We start from the raw sequence: 21846 nt of genomic DNA, 5'->3' as shown, positions 1-21846 counted from the left end.
TTAGTGAAACTTTATGCTCAGCCTGATCGAATTACTCTCTGAAATGTAAACCTTGGAAACTTAGTTGATGCAGTTAGGGCCAGTTACCAGGTGGCACTATGGCATCCAGATGTGAGTTTCTATAATCAAGCCAACACTCTTGGTTTGGAAGTGTGAACATAATCTGAATGCAAAATTGTAATAATTTTATTTTTTTTGTTATTGAGACACACATGGAGGAAGCCACTGCTTGACCTGGATTAGTAGCATGGAATGTTGCTACTATTTGGGCTTTTGCCAGGTACTAGTCACCTGGATTGGCAACATTGAAGATGGGCTACTGGACTAGATGGACCATTAGTCTTATTCAATAAGGCTATTATGTTAACACTCCTTAGTTTCTAGCTACACTTTGGTGCAAGAGGGTGATATCCCCTACTACCAGAAGACAGAGAAAACTTTTACCAGTATTAACTGGTGGTACTCCTTGGAAGGATCCAATATTTTTTCAACCTCAGCAGACGGTAGGTTGTATACTGGCTGGTACATCTGGAACCTGGCCTAGCATCCTACTTGGCTGTCTATGGCTATGCAGCTGGGTTCAGCCTAATGACTGTCCCCAGATTATATAGAATACAGACTAGATCTGGTAGAGCGTGTAGCTTGGCTTCACTGCCCTGTCACAGCATCCACTGGGTGTGGCTTGTAGTTTAGTCCCACAGAACCCTGCCTGAGTGGTGCAGGTCCCTAGTCCTCCTTGCTTGCTCACCCTGTTAGAATGTATCGTCCTTAGCTCACCTGCAGCTCACACACATTGAATGGGAAAAAAATGCCAGGCAAAGCCAAACAGATCTTTACCAGTTAAAAAAAAAAGGGCACCCGAGATGGAGGGAGGGGGATGGCAGGCAGAGATATTGAAGCCTCAGGCCTGAGTCAACTTGTACAGCAGGGCAAGCCCATAAGCACTAGCCATGTGGCTAAGCATACCTGCTAGCAGAGGCTGCAGTGTCTGCAAGAGCTAGCAGTGGGCCACTTCTGAATGATATTCCTCCTCTCTCTGCTCTGATCAAGGTCCCAAATAATTCAGTAGGAGCAGCAGCCATGGCAGCCATCTTGCCCCAACTTCTTTCTCTTTCTGCTGTCTCAGCAGCAGGATTCCTTTGAGCCTCCATAAGGGCTTTGGGGTGTAGGCGGGTCTTTCCTTCCCTCCCACCCACCCCAGATCCACCTGTGGGAGATGTCCCATTTGAGTTTTTTGAGTGTAGCCCATGTTTGTATCTTTTCTATGTTTGTGATTTTTTTTTTGAAGGATGTCTATTGTTGCGCTCTATTGGAATGAGGAGGAGGATGTCATCTGCATATGACAGTAGGCTTTCATTGTTGTCGAAGGTAATGTTACCTAGTGAGCTCATGAATAGATTGTAAAGTATAAAGGGGGGGATCCCTGGGGGAACACCACAGAAGGCCATCCAGCTTTGTGAGAATTCATCATCTTTCCAGGCAAGGTAGTTCCTGTTCTGTAGGAAGTCTCTGAACCAGTTGTAGACTGTGCCTGTCATGCCTATACTTGAAGATTAGAAACCTATGGTGTCAAATTTAGGTGGACATAGCACTTGGATATACAGTCAAACCTCGGTTTGCAAGTAACCTGGTTTGCGAGTGTTTTGTAAGACGAGCAAAACATTTTCGCAAAACTTGTCTCGCAAACCGAGTGTTGAACTTACCCCCCATCTGGCACCGGCACGCAACCCACAGGACGTGCCGGTGCCGCTAGAAGATCTTCCTGCCTCTGCTGGGCCTTGAGCATGCAACTGCGCATGCTCAAGGCCTTCTAATTCTCCCTCTCACCGAGTAAAAATAAAGATCTTCAGCCCAAGGCCATTGAAGCAACAGATCTTAAATACAGTGGTACCTCTGTTTACGAGTGCACCGGTTTGCGAGTGTTTTGCAAGACGAGCAAAACATTTGCAAAATCGGTGCCTCGGAAACCGAGCATGGCTCGATTTACGAGCAACCCCCCCCCCCCCCCCGTAATCCGGCACCCCCCCTGCCTCGAACAGGCACTCCCCCGCCACGATCCGACCCCCCCCCCGATACGATTGGGCACCCCCCCGCCACGATCCAAACCCCCCACCATGATTGGGCACCCCCCGACACGATCCGACATCCTCCCCGACACAATTGGGCACCCCCCCGCCGCTTCTTACCCTCATCTGGGCTCTTGAAGATTGGCCTACTCGTCTGCTGGGCCTTGAGCATGCTCAGATGCTCAAGGCCCAGCAGATGAGTAGGCCAATCTTCAAGAGCCCAGATGAGGGTAAGAAGCGTCGGGGGGGGGGGGGGTGCCCGATCGTGGCGGGGGGGGGTGCCCAATTGTGGCGGGGGGGGTGCAGGTTCGAGGCAGGGGGGGTGCCGGATCACAGGGGGGGCCTTCGAGGGGAGCAATGCCAGCTCTCGGGGGGGGGGGGGGGAATGCATCAAAGCGAGTTTCCATTATTTCCTATGGGGAAACTCGCTTTGATAAACGAGCATTTTGGATTACGAGCATGCTCCTGGAACGGATTATGCGTGTAATCCAAGGTACCACTGTATTGAGTTCTTCCCACTAGATGGTAACATTTTTTTGTAAGAGCTGATCACAGATTTTATATAGTTGATATATAAGAATCACTAAGAACCTTCCTGCCATTTCTGGATGACAGTTTTAAAACTGCATTTATATTACACAAAGTTAGTCAAAAGTAATCTTTAATTTTTTTCTAAATTTGAAAGAAAGTCCATAAATAAAAATATCACACATTACTGAAGGCCTGTCTCCCCCCTCCCTTGAAGGCCTGTCTCCCCCTCCCCCTTGAAGGCCTGTCTCCCTCCCCCCCAGCCTTCCACTGGTGTCCGGCTTCTTTGCCTTATAGGAGCAGCCTGCAGAAAAGATCGCGGTGCTTGTGATCTTTGCAAACTGCTTCGGAGCTGTTTCCTCTGCTGTGGTCCCGCCCCCTCCTCTGACATCAGAGGCAGGATCGCGGTGGAGGAAACAGCTCTGAAGCAGTTTGCAAAGATCGCTAGCACCACAATCTTCTCTACAGGCTGCTCCTATAAGGTAAACGGTGCGTGGAGGCTGGGGTGAAGCTGGACACCAGTACTTCCCAACTGACCCTCCCCACTCGTTCTCTAAAGCAGGTGCGGCAGCAGCCGGCCAACAAGAGCAGCGCTGCCACTCCTGCTTTAGGGAGTGAGAGGGGAGGATCAACCGAATTGGGAAGCCAATTTTTTTTTTTTTAATCGAATTCGAATTGATTCACCCAAAGTAAATCAGTGAACCGATTCGAATCGGGCAGCACTACTGTGGCTACTACCTTTAGTGTGTCGTATCTCGAAAGTTTGCGGGACACTGCATTACCAGGAATTTAAACATGTAATCTGTGCATCAAGAGCCTCTGTTTTGTTCCACATAAAAAATGGGCAGATCACTTTTTTGTAAATGTTTGATATTTCCCTTTGAGATTCAGTTTTGTTATCCCTCATGTATAGCTATAGTAACTCCCCAGCAAATCTAGCTTTTTGTGCCTGATTACATTCATCCTTCCCTTCTCATCCTTGATTGTGATTTGACTGACTGTTCTGCAATCTCCTTTCTTAATGTAAAGGCTAGCAATTTATGTTACAGTTTATGAAAAGGATAATGAGACAGCCCATCTGCCAAGCACAAATTGGTCAATTCCCCTCTTTTGGCTCCAATTTTTTAAAATTTCATTTCATAACAAATATAACATGGAGCAACAGATATATTGTAAAAAATATAAAAAAGGAAAATTCACTAATAAACATACAAGTCTGCATTTAGAAAAGAGGAACAAATTCAAAAAGCCAATGGTAAAGTTAAAGGTACCAAAATCTTTACCTTACTGTTGAGATTAATTTGGGCCTATAATCCCCCAGATTGCTCTAGAATTTTTTTCCAAAAGAAACTGCTGCAACTGAAGTTTAAACAAATATTTCCTTGGTAACTTATTACACATGGGCATGTCTGATGCTCCCAATGCAAGTGTTTGAAGAAAGGCCTTAAGCCTCAACCATGTCTGGAAGTGACCAGTTATTTTATCCACATAGCAGAAATAATTTTTCTGAAAATAGGCCCTAAAAACTGACAACGACACAGATATCAAGAAGGTAGGGCATATCATATTTCAATTCTTCAGTTACAATTAGAAGCCATCAGTCAATCCTCATCCCAAGGGCTTCCATGATCACATTTGTAGATCATTTATACTGGAAAAAAAGAATCCGACCCACATTTAGATATAGAATTTATCTAAGAGATTTAGTAAACAAAATATTCTTCCTATTCATTTATTGTCTGAGATTCAACATAAGCAGTTCAAAATGAAATAGTTGCTGATGTGAACTGTGGGAGCCCAGGGGTCCCGTGGTTCACATAAGCAGTCAAGTTTGAGTTTGACAGAAGAGGAAAAAGTGACCCAATATGCAGTGGTTTATTTCCTCCTCTTGTGCAGTCTCTGTGGGGGAAGGGAAGAGCCAGTTCTTGGAGTGCAATGAAGGAGGAAGAGCGCAGAAATAGGAGTGTGTAATTGGGGAAGGTGGGGCAGGCTGGAGCTTGACGAGGGAAATAAGAAATTTTGGGCCTTAAGATGGGGAAATTCTATGAAAAGTTACAAATAAATGGTGCAGAACTCTCAAATGTTTTGTACAGAATTTTCCCCAGGAGTAAAAATAGGCATCTTTAAATAAAACAGCAAGTCAAAGGCTTGTGAATTCACCTCTGTGAGTAGTCTTGTTTTAGAGAATGACACAGACAAATTTGTCCCTGTTCCCACGGGAACTCAATTTCCTGTCCGGTTCCTGCAAGTTCTGGCCCTGTTCCTGCCCCATTCCCCCATTCCTGCAAGTTCTGTCCCCATCTGCACAAGCATCGAACACTTTAAAATCACAAATGTTCAGGATGTGGAGAGGCGGGTGCTTTGGAGCATATCTGGTGGCGTTGTGTTAAAGCTCAGACTTATTGACATAGAGTGTGTAGGCAGATTTATGGTTATACTAATTTGCGTAATATAAACAAGTCACGTGTCTAGTTTTTTCTAGGGGAAACTAAACTCCTTACTCAAGGTTCATTATATTTGCCAGTTTATACTCAGAAAAGAGACAAGGTTAAATGAAATATTTTATTATAGAAAAATATAATTCACAAGCCAGCAGTAAATAATAAACTAATTATTTGTTCACAATGTCTCTGAATACATATATATCTCTCATTACATAATTATTACACCTTATAAATGAGTGAATATAACTACTTCTTACACACTAGATAATTCCTTATAATAACAATTCCTGATTAGCAGCAAACTAAAAATATAGTTTATCACCCCAGGTACTTCACTTCTTGTCCCGTACCACAATAGAATTATTTTATCTAACCCCAGCTAATAAAATAGATAAATTTCCTTTTCTCACCATCCGATTAGGCCTTAGCACAGAATCAGGGGAAAGGGGAAGTCGTCTTCTACTTGGCACGGAAGATATGAATTCTCCGATCAGGAACAAAGTCCGGTAGCCACTGGAACAGCTGTAAATTAGGTTGACAGCAAAGGTTTCCTTTATGTGATGGAATCCAGATCTGTATAAAAGTCCGGTTTCTCTCTCGGGCAGAGAGTCACAAGTGGTAACTTTTCAGGTCTTAATTATTATGGAAGATGTGCAGAGAAACCTATGATAAGATGCAAGTTCACCCATATCTCAGCACAGACTAATAATAATTAGGCACCTTCTCGTTAGGTTTCATCAGATGACCTCTCAGGACCAATCCAGAAATAGAACTTAGATGAATAGCCTTTCTGTATAGAGTCTCACACAGGCTGTGTAACAGAGGCGCCTTCGTTAGATAAGAACAGCACAGGAGCAATACCTCCCCCAAGATTCACACAGGCTGAGCATGTAGGCATAGCTGGATGTCCTTGACTAGAATACAGTTCTGGTACATACCCAGAATGCACCAGGCAGAACAGCAAAGTTGATTTCTTCTTTTTCTCTTCTTGCATGGTTCATGCTGGAATGATTTCTTGCAGACAATGGTTCAGGCTTTATGACGTTAGAGAGGCCTAACCTTCAGGTGTGAATAAGGGAACACCCCTACAAGTGATCTCCTTTCTTGAGACAGTGGTGGGCATTCAGGTGCCCAAGACCATAGATTGTTGCTTGCTGAATGTAGGACCAGCCTCCCTGCCTGCCAGACAGAGGAAATGGATCCATCTGGTAATAACAGCTGGTCGGTTGGTTTTGGCTTTTGCTTGGAAACAGTCAGATCTTCCGGTGCTCTGATTACTGTTGGCTAAAGTGCAATACATACAACAAATGTCTAAACTGACTGCTCTCCAAGGAATCAGCTACATAGTTACTGCATCATTTGGGGAGCTTATACTTGGAATAGCTCTCAGGTGGGCAATGCCATTGATTTTTGATCCCCAGACCTCTATTGTTTACTATTCTTTGCTTATTCTGCACACATCCTCTCACTGGGGGGCGGGTGTGGGGGGGGTGTGATGAGAGGGATTAAAGAGGGTGTACAAAAAATTGTTAGCTTTAGCTTGTGCCAAAGAAACCAGGTGTATCATGGTTTAGTGTATTCTCTGCTGGATTGTTTATTGTGGTTGATTGATGCTATTGTATTGCTTTTGCATGGCTAAATAAAAGTTCAATTTTCAAAAAAATTAAATCACAAGTGTTCGTGGTTTGTGCGGTTAAGGCAGAGCTTGCAGGAATTGAACAGGGACAGCGACAAAACACTTGGGGACGGGACTGGGAAATTAAATTCCCGTGGGGACGGGGATAAATTTGTCCATGTGTCATTCTTTAGTCTGTTTCTCATGCTCAGCCTATGCTGTCTGAAGTTGTTTTTTGTAAAGCAAAGGCTTACCAAACCAAACTTCTTGCAGAGTTTCTGTAATAAGAACATCCTTACTGGGTCAGACCAATGGTCCATCAAGCCCAGTAGCCCGTTCTCACAGTGGCCAATCCAGGTCACTAGTACCTGGCCAAAACCCAAGATGTAGCAATATTCCATGCCACCGATACAGGGCAAGCAGTGGCTTCCCTGTGTCTTTTTCAATAATAGTCTATGGACTTTCCTCCAGGAAATTGTCCAAATCTTTCTTAAAACCAGCCTCGTTATCCGCTCTTACCACAGCCTCTGGCAACATGTTCCAGAGCTTGACTAATCTCTGAATGAAAAAAATTTCCTCCAATTGGTTTTAAAAGTATTTCCTTGTAACTGAGTATCCCCCTAGTCTTTGTAATTTTTGACTTCAGTGGAAAATCGATCCACTGAAGGATCCACTCCACTCAGGATTTTGTAGATTTCAATCATATCTCCCCTCAGCCGTCTCTTCTCCAAGCTGAAGAGCCCTAACCGTTTTAGTCTTTCCTCATACGAGAGGAGTTCCATCCCCTTAATCATCTTGGTCTCTCTTCTTTGAACCTTTTCTAGCACTACTATATCTTTCTTGAGATAAGGAGACCAGAATTGAACACAATACTCCAGATGAGGTCGCACCATGGAGCGATACAGAGGCAGTATAACATTCTTAGTCTTGTTAACCATCCCTTTTTTTAATAATTCCTAGCATCCTATTTGCTTTTTTGTTCTCCGCCGCACATTGGGCGGAAGATATATTGTCTACGATGACACCCAGATCTTTTTCTGGGGCGCTGAACCCCAAGGTGGACTCTTGCATCCGATAACTGTGATTCAGGTTATTCTTCCCAATATGCATCACTTCGCATTTGTCCACATTAAATTTCATCTGCCATTTGGACACCCAGTCTTCCAGTTTCCTAAGGTCCACCTGCAATTTTTCACAATCCACGTGTGTTTTAACAACTTTCAACAGTGTAGTGTCATCTGCAAATTTAATCACCTCGCTCATTGTTCCAATTTCCAGATCATTTATAAATAAGTTAAATAACACCGGTCCCAGTACAGACCCTTGCGGCACTCCACTGTTTACTCTCCTCCATTGAGAAAAATGACCATTTAACCCTACCCTTTGTTTTCTATCCAATAACCAATTCCTAATCCACCACTGAACTTTGCCACCTATCCCATGACACTTTAATTTTTTCAGGAACCTCTCGTGAAGAACTTTACCAAAAGCTTTCTGAAAATCTAGATACATTATATCAACCGACTCACCTTTATCCACATGTTTGTTCACACCATCAAAGAAGTTAAGCAAATTTGTGAGGCAAGATCTCCCTCGGCTGAATCCATGCTGACTCCGTCTCATTAAATCATGCTTCTCTATGTGTTCTGATGACCTTGTCCTATGCCTTAAGTAGACCTGAGGAGGGCCAGCTTGGTTACCTGGACAGGTACGGGTGATAAAATGAGCAAACATGAAATAATAAAAAATTCAGCCATCACACTTTCTCACATTGCACCAGGATTTACTAGTTAGAAAAACCTGTTGATAGATTAGGGCCTAATCCAAGAGCAAGTGAGAATGTGGATTAGTAGCTATAAATGAATAAATGAAAATTGGATAAGCTGAAATATAATAATCAGAAATACAAAAGTTCAAGATAGAGATTCTAAGTTAACATATTGATTTGACACATGTCTCATGTGCTTGAGGGTACAGGAAGGCAGGCTAAGGCATTCTGTGATTGATAACCACCATACCAAATTTACCCCAGATGGCAAAGCTTAAGTTTTATATGGCTTCTTTGTTCTGAAGAGTGACCAGCCTGAACTAGGTCAATCCTCAGGGAGATATAGGCAGACAGGAGTTGGCTTTTGACCTGGTATCAACATTCCAGGGGGCCCTAAGGTTGCCCTGACTTGAGTTTGCTGTGGGAAAGACAGATCAAAACCATATGTGTATCATGGTATGTATTGATCCAAAATTAAGTTTTAGTAAGTCAGTAAAATTACACAATAGAAATTTACTTATGTAGCTATAGGGGTAAGTTAACAAGTATAGATTAGGAATATATTTTATTTTCATTTTCATATATCTGAAATCCTGAAGAGATCCTGATAAGATTACATTACATTACATTAGTGATTTCTATTCCGCTTGTGCCTTGCGGTTCTAAGCGGATTACAAGTTAGAAGACTGGACATTTCCAGTAGCATTGCAGTACATATAATCAAGAATGCGTTAAGTTACAATTGTTGTTCTGGACTTTTCCAGGATAGATTGGTAGTAGATAGTAGATAGTGATAGGTTGTTTAAACGAATAGAGATAATATTGTCCGGATTCTGCTGTTTAGACGAATAGAGATAATACTGTCCGGATTCGGGTGTTGCTGGTGGTGGTGTTAGGGTAGTCATGAGAGCATTTTCTAATACTTTTGTGAGGTTATGATGATGGGAGGTGTTTTTTGAAGAGATGAGTTTTGATTTCTTTTCGGAATGCTTTAATGTCTGTTGATTTGGTCAGTAGATTGGTGATGGTAGTATCGATCTTTGCTGCCTGTGTCGCTAAAAGGCTGTCATATAGTTTCTTTCGTCGTGTTCCTTTGAGAGGGGGGTGAGTGAATAGGCTCTGAGTTCTCCTTGATCTGTGTGAGAGGTTACGGTGTAGTCTGTTGTTTAGGTAGCTGGGTGCTGTTCCATGTATTACTTTGTATAGTAGACAGTAGAATTTGAACTGGGATCTTGCTTTTATTGGTAGCCAGTGTGAGTCTAGGTATGCTTTGGTGATGTGGTCATATTTGCCTAGTGAGTAGACGATTCTGAGGGCTGTGTTCTGAACTGTCTGTAATTGTTTTATCATGTAATTTGGGCATGATAGATATAGGCTGTTACAGTAATCTACAATACTCAGTACTAGGGATTGTACTAATATCTTGTATTGATCTTTGTTGAAGAATTTTCTTATTTTTCTTAGGTTACGTATTGTGAAGAATGCTCTTTGGATGATTTTGTGGATTTGAGACTGCATTGTGCAGTTTCTGTCTAGTAGAATTCCCAGGATCTTGAGTGTGCTTTGCATTGGGTACTTGATTGTATTTACTTCTAGTTCTGTGAGAGATGGTTTTTTTTTCCCTTTCCAGTAGTAGGAATTTAGTTTTTTCCGAGTTCAGTTTTAGTTTATGACTTGACATCCATTTTTCTACCGTTTCCATTATCATTTTCAGGTGGTTTGTGGATAAGGGGTCTTGAATATTAAAGGGGAGGAGGATAGTTATATCATCTGCGTAGCTGAATGATACTGTGTTTAGGGCGTCTAGGGTTATGCCTAGGGATGCTATGAAGAGGTTAAATAATATGGGTGATAATGGTGATCCTTGTGGTACTCCACATGGGTTTGACCATGGTTCGGATATGTGCTCTTTTGATTTGACTTTGTATGTTCGTGTTTTGAGGAAGCTTTGGAACCATTTGTGAACATTACCTGAGATTCCTATTGCGTCTAATATCTGGAGTAGTGTGTGATGGTCAACTAGGTCGAATGCCGCAGAAAGATCGAGTTGAATGAGAAGCAGCTTGTTTCCTTTGCTGAGGTGTTGTCGGGCAATGTCTAATAGTGATACCAGTAGAGTTTCTGTGCTATGGTTGGATCTGAATCCAGATTGTGATGGATGTAGTATGTGATGGTCTTCAAGGTAGTTGGAGAGGTGTTGTGCGACAAGGCCTTCTGTTATTTTAATGTATAGAGGGATTGAGGCGATTGGTCTATAGTTTGCAGGATTATCTATAGGACCTTTGGGATCTTTTAGGATAGGTGTAATTATGATTTCTCCTAATTCCGGTGGGAAATGACCTTCACTTAGTGTTGTTTGAAGCCATAGTGTGAGGCTAGCTTTAAATTTGGTGGAAGCTGTTGCTAGTAAGTATGAGGGACAGTTGTTCAAGTCACATGAGGATTTGCTGTATTTTTTGTAAAGCCTGTTCAAGTCTGACCATTGTATCTTTGGGAAGTTTGTCCATATCCTGTCTGCTGGTATTGCTTCATCTGTTTTGGGATTGATTCGTATTTCTTCTATGTTGATTCTTGAATTGTTGAATGTGGATCTGGTTGTGATGATTTTGTGTTTGAAGTGATCCGCTAATTGGGTGGCTGTGGGAGTTTGGTTTCCTTGGGTGGCGAGAAATGGTTTGGTATCGGTGAGATTTTTTAAGATGTCAAAAAGTATTCTTGTGTCTGGTTTTTCGGTGCTGATGAGTTTGGAGTAGTAGTTTTTTCGTTTTTCCTTCAGTTTGGTATTGTATTGTTTGATTAGGATTTTCCATTCATCTTTGATGTGGTTGTGTTTTTGTTTTTTCCATGATCTTTCTAATTGTCTGCATTTTCTTTTTAGTTGTAGAAGTTCGTCGTCGAACCATTTATTAGATGGTCTGTCTATTTTGTTTTTGTTTTTTATTGGAGCAAGTTCGTTTAGTATAGATTCACTGAGGGTCCGCCAGCTGTTTATGAATTCTTTGGGGTTGTTGGGGTCGATTTCGGGGTCGACTGTGTTCCAGAATGTGTGAGGTTCGATTTTCGGTCTGAATTTGATGAGTGTTTTCTTTGGGATGGGTTTGTTGTTATTTTGAGCCCAATTGATGGTGAATGAATATTTGAAATGGTCTGACCATAGAGTAGGGTGCCAGGACCCGTTTGAGATGTAGATGTTTTGTGTGTTTTGATTTGGAGATGAGTAAGCTGCTATATCAAGTTGATGACCTTTTTCGTGTGTGGGTTCTGGGTTGAGAATTTGATAGGATAAAGTGTTGAGGTATGAGAGTATATCTGTTGTTTGTTTGGATGATTGATCTTCTAAGTGGAGATTTAAGTCTCCGAGGATCAGGTTATGTGTGGAGGAGAGTGAGTTCTGGAAGATGAATTCTTCAAGTTCTTGTTTTGAAGTGTTCCATTTACCTGGTGTAATGTAGCAAATAAGACAGTTCAGGTTTCCATTGAGTGATTTGTCAGATATTTGGCAGGCTAGCAGATCAAGATAAGGGGTGGAGTGCTTGGTTAGTACGTCGATGTTGAGATTGTTTTTTGTTATGATTGCTAGACCTCCTCCTCTTCTGTTTTCTCGACATACTACTTCAAGTTTATATCCTTTGGGGCAGAATTCTGTGATGCTTGGATCTGACTCAGAGGTGAGCCATGTTTCGGTTAGGAAGAGACAGCCTAGATTGTCTTTGGTCAGCCAATCTTTGATTAATTGTGCCTTTGGGCTGACGGATCTGATGTTCATATATGCGCAAGCAATTGTAGTGTATTTTGTGGTTGGTGTAGTGGTTGTATTGATGATAGTTCTTTGTGAGGTTTGGTATTTTTGTGTGTTTGAGTTAGGTTTTGGTGGGGGTCTTTTTCCCCAGATGGTGGGGATGCTCTGGCTTGGCTGGATAGTGGGCATGGAGTTAGCGTTCTAGTGGTATGCAGTTTTCTGGTATGTTGAACAGGTCTGTGTGTTGTTGTTAGGATAGGGATGGTTTGTATTTGGTAGCCTGTGGTTTTCCATTTTGCTATGAATGTGGCAATTAGTATGAGGGCAAGTATGAGGTTGTGTGTACGCAGTGCCATTTTTTTTTTTTTTTTTTTTTTATATTTGTGAAGATTGCGGTTTGGTAGTTATTTGAGTTGGTTGTGAGAGTGGATGTATGGCTGGTGTTTGACCTCTGACCTTAAGCAACTTTTTTCTACTCGTAGAATCCTGATGGGAGGGGTAACTGCTCCGTCCATCTTTTTTCTTTGTTCAGTCTTAGTGAGACAGAGATGATATTCTCAGTATAGAGAGGACACACTGATTTTTACAGGAAAGGATGTAAAAGCTGAATAGTTTTTGTGAGTATATTACAATATCTGTCTATGTATTTCTTCTTTTTATAAAATATGTAAGCTTAATGTGAGAATGTAACTTTTTAGATGTAAGAATGTAATTTTAGGACACGCCTATATGAAGCTAGCCTTATATGGAAACAAATAATTTGGACCTATTAGATTGCAGTTGGATTGTAATGAAGGAATGTCGTCATTTAGGATATATATGGATGTGTAACTGGTAAAACGTTGGAATTTATTATGAGCAAGGCCAGCTTTTGGCTTCTGTAATAATTCTCATGATGCAAATGATAATCAATTGATAATTGATAATTCTTATGATCTAGTATTGATAACAAATAAAAATAAAATTTTGAATTTTATTAAATACATATTTTGCATCATTATTTTTGTCATTTCATTTTACAACCCTAGAGTAGCTATAAGTACGCTTGTGTGCAATTATCCTGATCAGTTCCACAATTTTATTTTTGATAATCGTTTCTACCATTTTGACAGGCATCGAAATGAGGCTTACCCGTACAATAATCCGTACAATACCCAAAACGTTTCACAAAAATATCAAATACATTACAAAAAAAAATACAGTGATTAGCTAAAGAATCAATAAATCACAACAATAAATTTCACATAATCTGTGAAATGATTGGAGGGAGAGGAGAGGGGAGGGGATACAGAAATTCTAAGGAAGTATTTTTAGTCTTCTATACAAAAAATTTATATTTTGAGATGCTTTTCTGCTTCCACTGATAGCTTGTAATCTATGCTATTGGCTCACACTGCATGAAGTATATAGAGCAGGAGTTCTCAACCTAGTCCTCAGGTTAGAGAATGACACGGGGAGCGATCCCCGCAGCGAACCGCTGCGTGGCTGCGGTTTGGCTGCGGGTTATGGTGACCTCATTAGCAAATCGCCGCAGACGCGGGGACAAATCCTTTCACCGCCCGCAAAAACGGTGAATAGATTTGTCCCCGCAGGCCAATGTCCCCCCTTCTAGGAACCGCTATTTACCTGTTTTTCACCGTGCTCCTCATTTGTCAGATCAACCCTTCCTGCCAATAGAACCCGCCCCCCCCCCCCCGACGATCGCCCTCAGCCCTTCATGCCGACAGAACCAGCCCTCCCCAACGATCGCGGCAGGAGGGTACCCATCCCCTCCTGCCTACCCCAACAGCCCCCCGACGATCGCAGCAGGAGGATATCCAACCCCTCCTGCCAGCTCTCCAACAGCCCCCCTATGATCACTGGTAGGAGGGTGCCCAACCCCTCCTGCCGGCACCCCCAACGGCCCCCTATATCGCCAATAGGAGGGTGCCCAACCCCTCCTGCCGGACCCTCCCCCAACAAACCCCGCCATCCCGAAACACCACCCTTAGTCTTACTTTCCAAGTTGGACCGGACAGCTCCTCGCTCGTCTGGCCAGCAGGCCTGCCTCCGTCCAAATGAGGCGGGCCCGCCCCTCCCCTCCTCTGCCTAACCCACAGGATCCTAGGGCCTGATTGGCCCAAGCACCTAAGGCCCCTCCTATAGCGGGAGTGGCTTTAGGTGCCTAGACCAATCAGGCCCTAGGATCCTGTGGGTTGGGCAGGGTAGGGGCGGGCCCGCCTCATTTGGACGGAGGCAAGCCTGCTGGCCATACGTGTGAGGAGCCGTCCGGTCCAACTTTGAAAGTAAGACTAAGGGGGTTCCGGGGTGGGAGGGTTCGTTGGGGGGGGGTCCAGCAGGAGGGGTTGGGTACCCTCCTGCCGGCGATCTTAGGGGAGGCCATTGGGAGGACCGGCAGGAGGGGTTGGGTACCCTTCTGCTGCGATTGTCGGGAGGGCCGTTGGGGGGGTCTACAGGAGGGGTTGGGTGCCCTCCTGCCGTGATCGCTGGGGGGAGGGGAGACTTGCAGCCGTAGCCGCGGTCACTATGCTAATCACGGCAGGGAGATCTTTGCCGCGATTAGGTACAGCGGCCGCGTCTACTTACCATGTAGGCTAACATTGTAAGCATTTAAAGTACATGTCGTGTTTGTTTTTGCATTGCTAGCCCCAGGGGTGGTGGAAGATTAGTGATTGAAAAACTGTATGAAAAATAACTTTTAAATTTAGTGATCACAATGTGTCAGTTTTGAGAATTTATATTAATTAATTTTTTCTCTGCGTGTTTTGTTTTTGTATAGTTATTAACTAATATTTAACTAAGTTTTAAAGTTTTAAAGAACGTTTCCTTTATACGTAAATAAAGAAAAGTATATAAAATCGTACCCGTTTGAGGCTTTTATGTATGCAGCGGTGACGGTGACGGGGCGGTGAATGGGGTTGCAGTGGCGGTGACGGGGCGGTGAATGGGGTGGCAGTGGCGGTGACGGGGCGGTGCAGAGGATGGTGAGACGGGGACGGGGCGTTGACGGGGACCAATTTTTTCACCGTGTCATTCTCTACCTCAGGTCACTAAGCCATTCTGATTTTCAAGGTATCCAAAACAAGCATGTATGGGTGTTTATAGCCCTTTCTATCCATCATTCTATGCAGATAAAGTATCATATGTACCCTCCATTATATGCCAATCTACCTCATACATATTCATCCTGAAAACCTGATTGGTTAAGTGTGTCATGTAGATTTTTGCTGTACATGGGCTGCGACATTGCACTGAATTGAATGTTGCCTACTTTTCTCCTTTAGGGGGCTGCACGTTTGATGATGGCCTAGGACCCTGTGATTATCATCAAGACCTGTATGATGACTTTGACTGGGTACATGTCAGTGCTCAAGAGACTCACTACTTACCTCCTGAGATGCCTCAAGGTGAGCACTATTAAAAGCCAAATAACATTGCGTGATACCACCTTATTTAAAAAAAAAAAAAAAATTGTGTTCTTGAAATTGTGTCAAGCCTGTCAAGAAGTAAAAATATTATGTTTAGTCTCTCTCTGATGTAGACGCCATCTTGCCAGTGTACCTGTAGTCTTTTTTTTTTCCCCCCGCTCTGATTTTTATTTTACTAGCAAAGGCTAAAACAGCCACTGCCTGCCCAACAACTTGTTCATTTTGGAGTAGAAATTCCCATATGGAATGCAACACTTAACCATAAATACAGACAGGCAAATTGACGGCTATTATCCTATTCCTTGTTGTCAGCAGCAGATGTATCCAGAGATGAGTGGGTTATGACATCTACCATCAAGCGGAGATAGAGAACATCAGAACTGTGTCATATATGGGTTGACGAAAATTGATAGGAAGACAATTGGTAGGAATCGTGAAGCAGATTCAGCTGATAAACTTATTGGACTTGTGAGATGCGGAAGATATGTAATGGTAGAGCTCGTACTGTTATCGATGTGATAGATGGTTCAACAGTAATCGCTAAAGATGATCGTTCTCAGAGTTTTGAACAATTTGATTTTCGGCATAAAAAAAATGGGACCACATAACTCCCTACTACCAAAATCTCCATTGGCTGCCACTAGAAGCAAGAGTGCTATTCAAATTTACCTGCCTTTGTTTCAAATCTGTTCTTGGCATGGCCCCCATTTTAAATTGGATCATTCCACCAGGCCTACACGTAGAATACATATGTTCAGCCACTCTTCAATAAAAACCTGCCAATACAAAAGATTCCTTAACAGAACGCTAGCTTTCTAAGCAAGTCAACAAAACAGCTGGCTAGGCAACATCATCAAACACTCCTCATCCTACCTTAACTTCAGAAAACTAGTTAAAACCAACCTGTTCAACCGATTTGTAACCAAGAACTGTTAAACCTTCCACTGTACCCCTATCACATATTCTTGATTTCCCCACATTGTGACTTTATGTAACCAAAGTCTTTTAAGGCCCCCCTCCCCCTGGAAACTCTCACACTGAGCCACATCTTAACCCTTTTTGTCTTCTGATTAGTCTTCTTCACATACCAACCTTAATATTCTTTGAGTTTAATCTTCCCTCATCATTGGAAGTTGTAACAGTTGCTATGAAATCTCCCTGCACACATCATGAAGCGCTTGCCTTGCACAGCATGTTTCCTTCCAGTCACGTGAAATGATGCTGTACAGGGGGCTTGAGGTAATCTTTCTTGCCCAAAGAACCCAAAACATATCCCTCTAAGTCAGTGGTCTCAAACTCAAACCCTTTGCAGGGCCACATTTTGGATTTGGAGGTACTTGGAGGGCCTCAGAAAAAATAGTTAATGTCTTATTAAAGAAATGACAATTTTGCATGAGGTAAAACTCTTTATAGTTTATAAATCTTTCCTTTTGGCTAAGTCTTAATAATAATATTGTAATTTATAGCTAGAGAGGCACATGATCAAGAAATCTTTATTTTACTTTTGTGATTATGATAAACATATTGAAGGCTTCAAAATAGTACCTGGTGGGCCGCAAGTGGCCCTTGGGCCACGGGATTGAGACCACTGCTCTAAGTTTTTGCCTCATCTCTTATCTTATTTGCTTCTAAAACACTGAGAAACATGTAACTACTCAACTCATCTAACTTTCTTGACAAGACCAGCAACTTGCGTCTGAAACAGCTTTCATATAAATAGTAAACCTACTTTGAACTTCTAGACCAGTGTTCTTCAACCTTTTTACACCCATGGACCAGCAGAAATAAAATAATTATTTTGTGGACCGGCATCGGTCCACACCGGCAGTTGAAGACCACTGGGCTAAATCATGAGCCAGACCCTGCCCATCTCTATCCAATCTCCACCCCAGTCCCTGCCCCCATAGTCCTAATTGTAACACTATTTTTTCCATTCATTTTTCATATATACACACAATATAATCTTATTAACAATGCATCGATCGCACCGCGGACCGGCAGTTGAAGAACATGATGCACATGCTGGCCCTGTAGACCGGCAGGAAATTTCTGTGGACCGGCACCGGTCCATGGACCGGTGGTTGAAGAACACTGTTCTAGACCACCAGAATTAATATCTAATCCCTTCTCCTTTTCTCTGAATTTGCCTCCTTTGACCTAGTATGTCACTCTGTATACTTCTGTAGTGACTTTCTGATTTGCAGGTCACAGACACAGCCTTTCAATGATTCCACTCTTATTTTGAGGGCTAGATCTTTTGTTTGTACTCTCCCAGGTTACTTCAAGTCCCCGGAATCTGCAAGGTTGGATTTTAGTTCTTGGTTCTGTTGTATTTAGTGTCTTTGCCTCCCCTCCCTTTACCTTGTTGATTTTGTTACTGGGTTTCACACTTTCTGTGAAATATTTTGACGCTGCTAAGCATATGGTGAGCCCAATTTCTAGAACTTAATTTCCATTGTGAAATTTTTGCTGCTTGCACATTAATTTTTTAGACAACTAAGTTGGTTTGCTTTATCCCCATTCTATTCCCCTCCCAAACAACCACCACCAATTTCTCCTCTCCTTTTTAATCTTTGCTATTGCTACCTTGATCATTTGACGGAGACTTCAGCAGTTGGAGCCCAAGCACAGTACCGGGTAGAGCTTTGGATTCTTGCCCAGAAATAGCTAAGAAGAAAAAAAAAAAAATTTAAATTGAATCAGGTTGGGCAGACTGGATGGATCATTTGGGTCTTTATCTGCCGTCATCTACTATATTACTGTGTATCATTAGATACTATCCCACCTGTGGGACATCTTTTGACAGTGCCTACAAGCTCCTCATTCCTTTAGATTTGTGGAACACAAATGCACTCTATGTATTGAATTTAAGCTGACAAGCATTTGACTGCCACTCAAGCTTTCTTGGTGCTCTTCTCATTGTTTACTCCATTGGTGGCATATATTTTGTTCCAGATCGTAGTCTTATCCACAAAAGGCAAATGCTACCTTCAGTAATATCGTGCAGATACTGAACACAATTGACATAATTCCTTTTTAATCACTCAGTTGAAATGAATCATTTGATATGATCTGCCTCTGTAAAATCTTATTGCCTTGGATCTGTAGCTCATAATAAGAACATAATTACCAAACTGGGACAGACCAAAGGTCCATCAAGCCCAATATCCTGTTTCCAACAGTGGCCAACCCAGGTCCCAAGTACCTGGCTAGATCCCAAGTCGTCAAACAGATTTTAAGCTGTTTATCCTAGGAATAAGCAGTGGATTTCCCCAAGTCATCTCAATAATGGCCTTTGAACTTCTTTTATAGGAAATTATCGAAACCTTTTTAAAATCTCACTGAAATGTAGAGAGTTCACTATCCATTCTTTCACTATTAATATTACCATTAAAATAATACTAATTGGCCTCCTTTCTGTTGGTTCTTTTAGGAAGAGTAATTTATATCAGTTTTTCTCTAATATTGTGTAGCTGTTCTGGTTTGCAGAGAACTATGGTATAGGTCCTTTGGATGCATTAGAACCTGTTTGAGCTCAATTGTGTTTACATGTTTAAAGCTAACAAAAGCTATTGAAGTGGTTTACAATTAAATCACGCGCTCTCCACAACCTCCCCCATTAACCCCCCCCAATAAAAAACAAACAAACACCCTTCCAAAAGTATTAAAGAGCAATCTTCTAGCCCTCTTTCTATACAAAGCAGCAATTAACACCTAAAATAATTTCTTCTTATGCATTAACAATCTTTTTAAACACCCATCTCTGTCTTGCTCCAGTGGTCACTCTAATTTACTACATGGAAATCCAGGTTTTTAAAAGCTATCTTGTGCAGCTCGGGGGCAATATATTCCATAGTATGGTGGCAGATGCGGAGAAGGCTCTTGTCGCAGTCAAATACTTCTAATATGCTGTAAAGATTAAACTGCTAACAGCAAACTTTGACAAACTGCAGGGGTAAGTAGGAGAATAACATTACTTTTGGGACAGATATAAAAGATGTTTATGAAAGCTTAAGTCCCACACAACTTAAAATTGAACCCTTTGACTTTGAGAGCCTATGTAACTTCTCTAGTAAAGGGCAAACAGGAACCCATCAAAGAATCTTAAAAATCAGATATGCTGCTGCATTGGCAGTCACCTAAAGTCTTGGGTGTGGCATTTCAGTCTTGAATTGGAAGAGGCTCTTCCTTTATCCAACTATCTGGTCATCCTGTCAAAGAAATCAGATTTGTCTGACCAGATAGTTGGATAGAGGGAGAGCACTAGATGTGGTACAAATGAGATTTTAGCAGGACCTTTTGATAGTGTTCCATAGAGGCATATAATAGAATGCCTTTTGTATGGGCCTCAAAGTGATGAACTGGTTGAGTGGAAGGCAACAAAAGTAGTGGTCAGTGGAGCTTGCTCTGATGAAAGGAAATACTACCTAAAGGTTCAGTTCTTGGGCCTTTTCTTTTTAACAATTTTGTAAGCAATATTGCTGAAGGGCTATCGGGTAAGATTTGCCTCTTTGCAGATGATAACATTAAAGTAGACACCCGTGATAGTATGGATAACATGAGAGAGAACCTAACAGAGCTTGAGGAATAGTCCAACCTGTAACTCGTTCTGAGCTCTCTGAGGAAAACGAGATAGAAAATAAATTAAATAAATCAAATTTGGCAGCTAAGATTTAATGCTAAGAAATGCAAAGTTATGCATTTGGACTGCAAAAACCCAAGGGAACGGTAAAGTTTAGAGGGTGAAGAACTTTTGCGCACAAAAGAGGAGCAAGACTTGGGGGTGATGGTATGTGATAAGATGGCCAAACAGGTGACACCGAAAGCTAGAAGGATACTTGGGTGACTAGGGAGAGGAATAGCCAGTAGGAAAAGGACATATGGTGAGACCTTATAAATATCATACAATTCTGGAGGTGGCATCTTCAAAAAGATAGACAAGATGTCTGTCCAGAGGAAGACTGCTGAAACGGTCAGTGGTCATTGTCATAAGATGTCTGGGGACAGACTTAAAAATCTCAATATGTATACTTTTGAGGAAGGGCCGGAAAGGGGAGCTATAGTGGACATTTACGAGAGGGTGCTGAAAACTTCTCAGCCCAGCCAACCACCTTCCTAAATTCTGAGCGTTATTTTGCTACTGTACCTGGAAAGTGTTTCCTTACTGTATTCTGTTAAGTGCCAATTTGCAGAAACTAAATTCTAATGTTTCAGATGATTGATTGAACCTTATCCATGTCATTCTCTTCTTGCAACAAACCATGCTCCCTCTAAGGATTGACTGGGTGCGTGCAAATTTCTCACGGGAATGACAAGTTCTAAAAAAATAAAGAATAAAAAAGTTTGGTTGAGCACCAAGTTCTGAAAAACCAATAATTTTCCAGGTTTGCAAGTATTTTTGTGAGCAACCATGTAAAATCTCCACACCTCTTCTTGGTTGGGCTGAGAACTTTTCAGCACCCTCTCATAAATACCTATAGGGCATTGTTTGCTCTGACTACCTGCTCAACCCTTTTCCCTCCGTCTGAGAGAGGCCAAGGAATAACAGGACACACCGTTACCTTTACGATCCTCTGAACAAAATCTTCTTTCGATTCCCTTACTTCACCACATAGTCTACGACACTACACACAAAACAATTTTCTCTATAGTCACCCCTACTTTATGGAACACACTTCCAAGCCACATCAGGAATGAATCCTCCTTACCCATATATAGGACAAAACTAAAGACTTTTCTGTTTATGGATGCCTTTGCCTCTTAAGAATTCTGTATTTCTACATAGTGCAGTACATCACCCATCCCCTTCCTATTGTGTAAGCCGGTTTTTGTTTTTTGTTTTTAATTTGAATATTGTATTTATTCCACTTCCCCCTTGTGAACCGCTTTTCTTTTTAACTTGGTCTAGTGATTATATGTCCTAATATGATTTTTTTTTCTATCCCCCTATGTTTGTAACAATTTTTATTCTTATGGAAACCACCTAGTCATAATGATAGGTGGGATATCAAATACTTAATAAACTTGAAACTTGATAAAGGACTTCATAGGAGATTTGAGGCCTGTTGAAACTGACAGTGTCCAACCCAAGAATCTCTCCAAGCCTTGGGCTCTAGACCATTTTATTAACTTCAACATTTCATTTATTATTCATGCGTAAGTTTGTTCATTTCCAATTAGTTATCACGTCAATTAACGTCCAATCATAAATTGCATGTGACTGCATTTTGCCATTAGGTCCATATTTGGTTCATTGGT

General features: G+C 41.9%; 1 protein-coding gene across 4 annotated transcripts in view; it reads left to right on the top strand.

The window, feature by feature from the left end:
• The window catches only part of PTPRK (protein tyrosine phosphatase receptor type K), a 1016831-nt gene that overhangs the window by 71876 nt on the left and 923109 nt on the right, over positions 1 to 21846 (top strand). For all 4 annotated transcript variants that reach the window (XM_033939071.1, XM_033939068.1, XM_033939070.1 and 1 more), the window contains exon 2: positions 15445 to 15567. In XM_033939071.1, coding sequence (XP_033794962.1) covers positions 15445 to 15567 — 123 coding nt within the window. The remainder of the gene's footprint in view (positions 1 to 15444; positions 15568 to 21846) is intronic.

The sequence above is a fragment of the Geotrypetes seraphini genome, chromosome 3 (genome assembly GCF_902459505.1).
Source record: "Geotrypetes seraphini chromosome 3, aGeoSer1.1, whole genome shotgun sequence".
NCBI classification, from domain to species: Eukaryota; Metazoa; Chordata; class Amphibia; order Gymnophiona; family Dermophiidae; genus Geotrypetes; species Geotrypetes seraphini.
The sequence above is the reverse complement of the archived record's forward strand: the minus strand, read 5'-3'. Positions and strand labels throughout refer to the sequence as shown.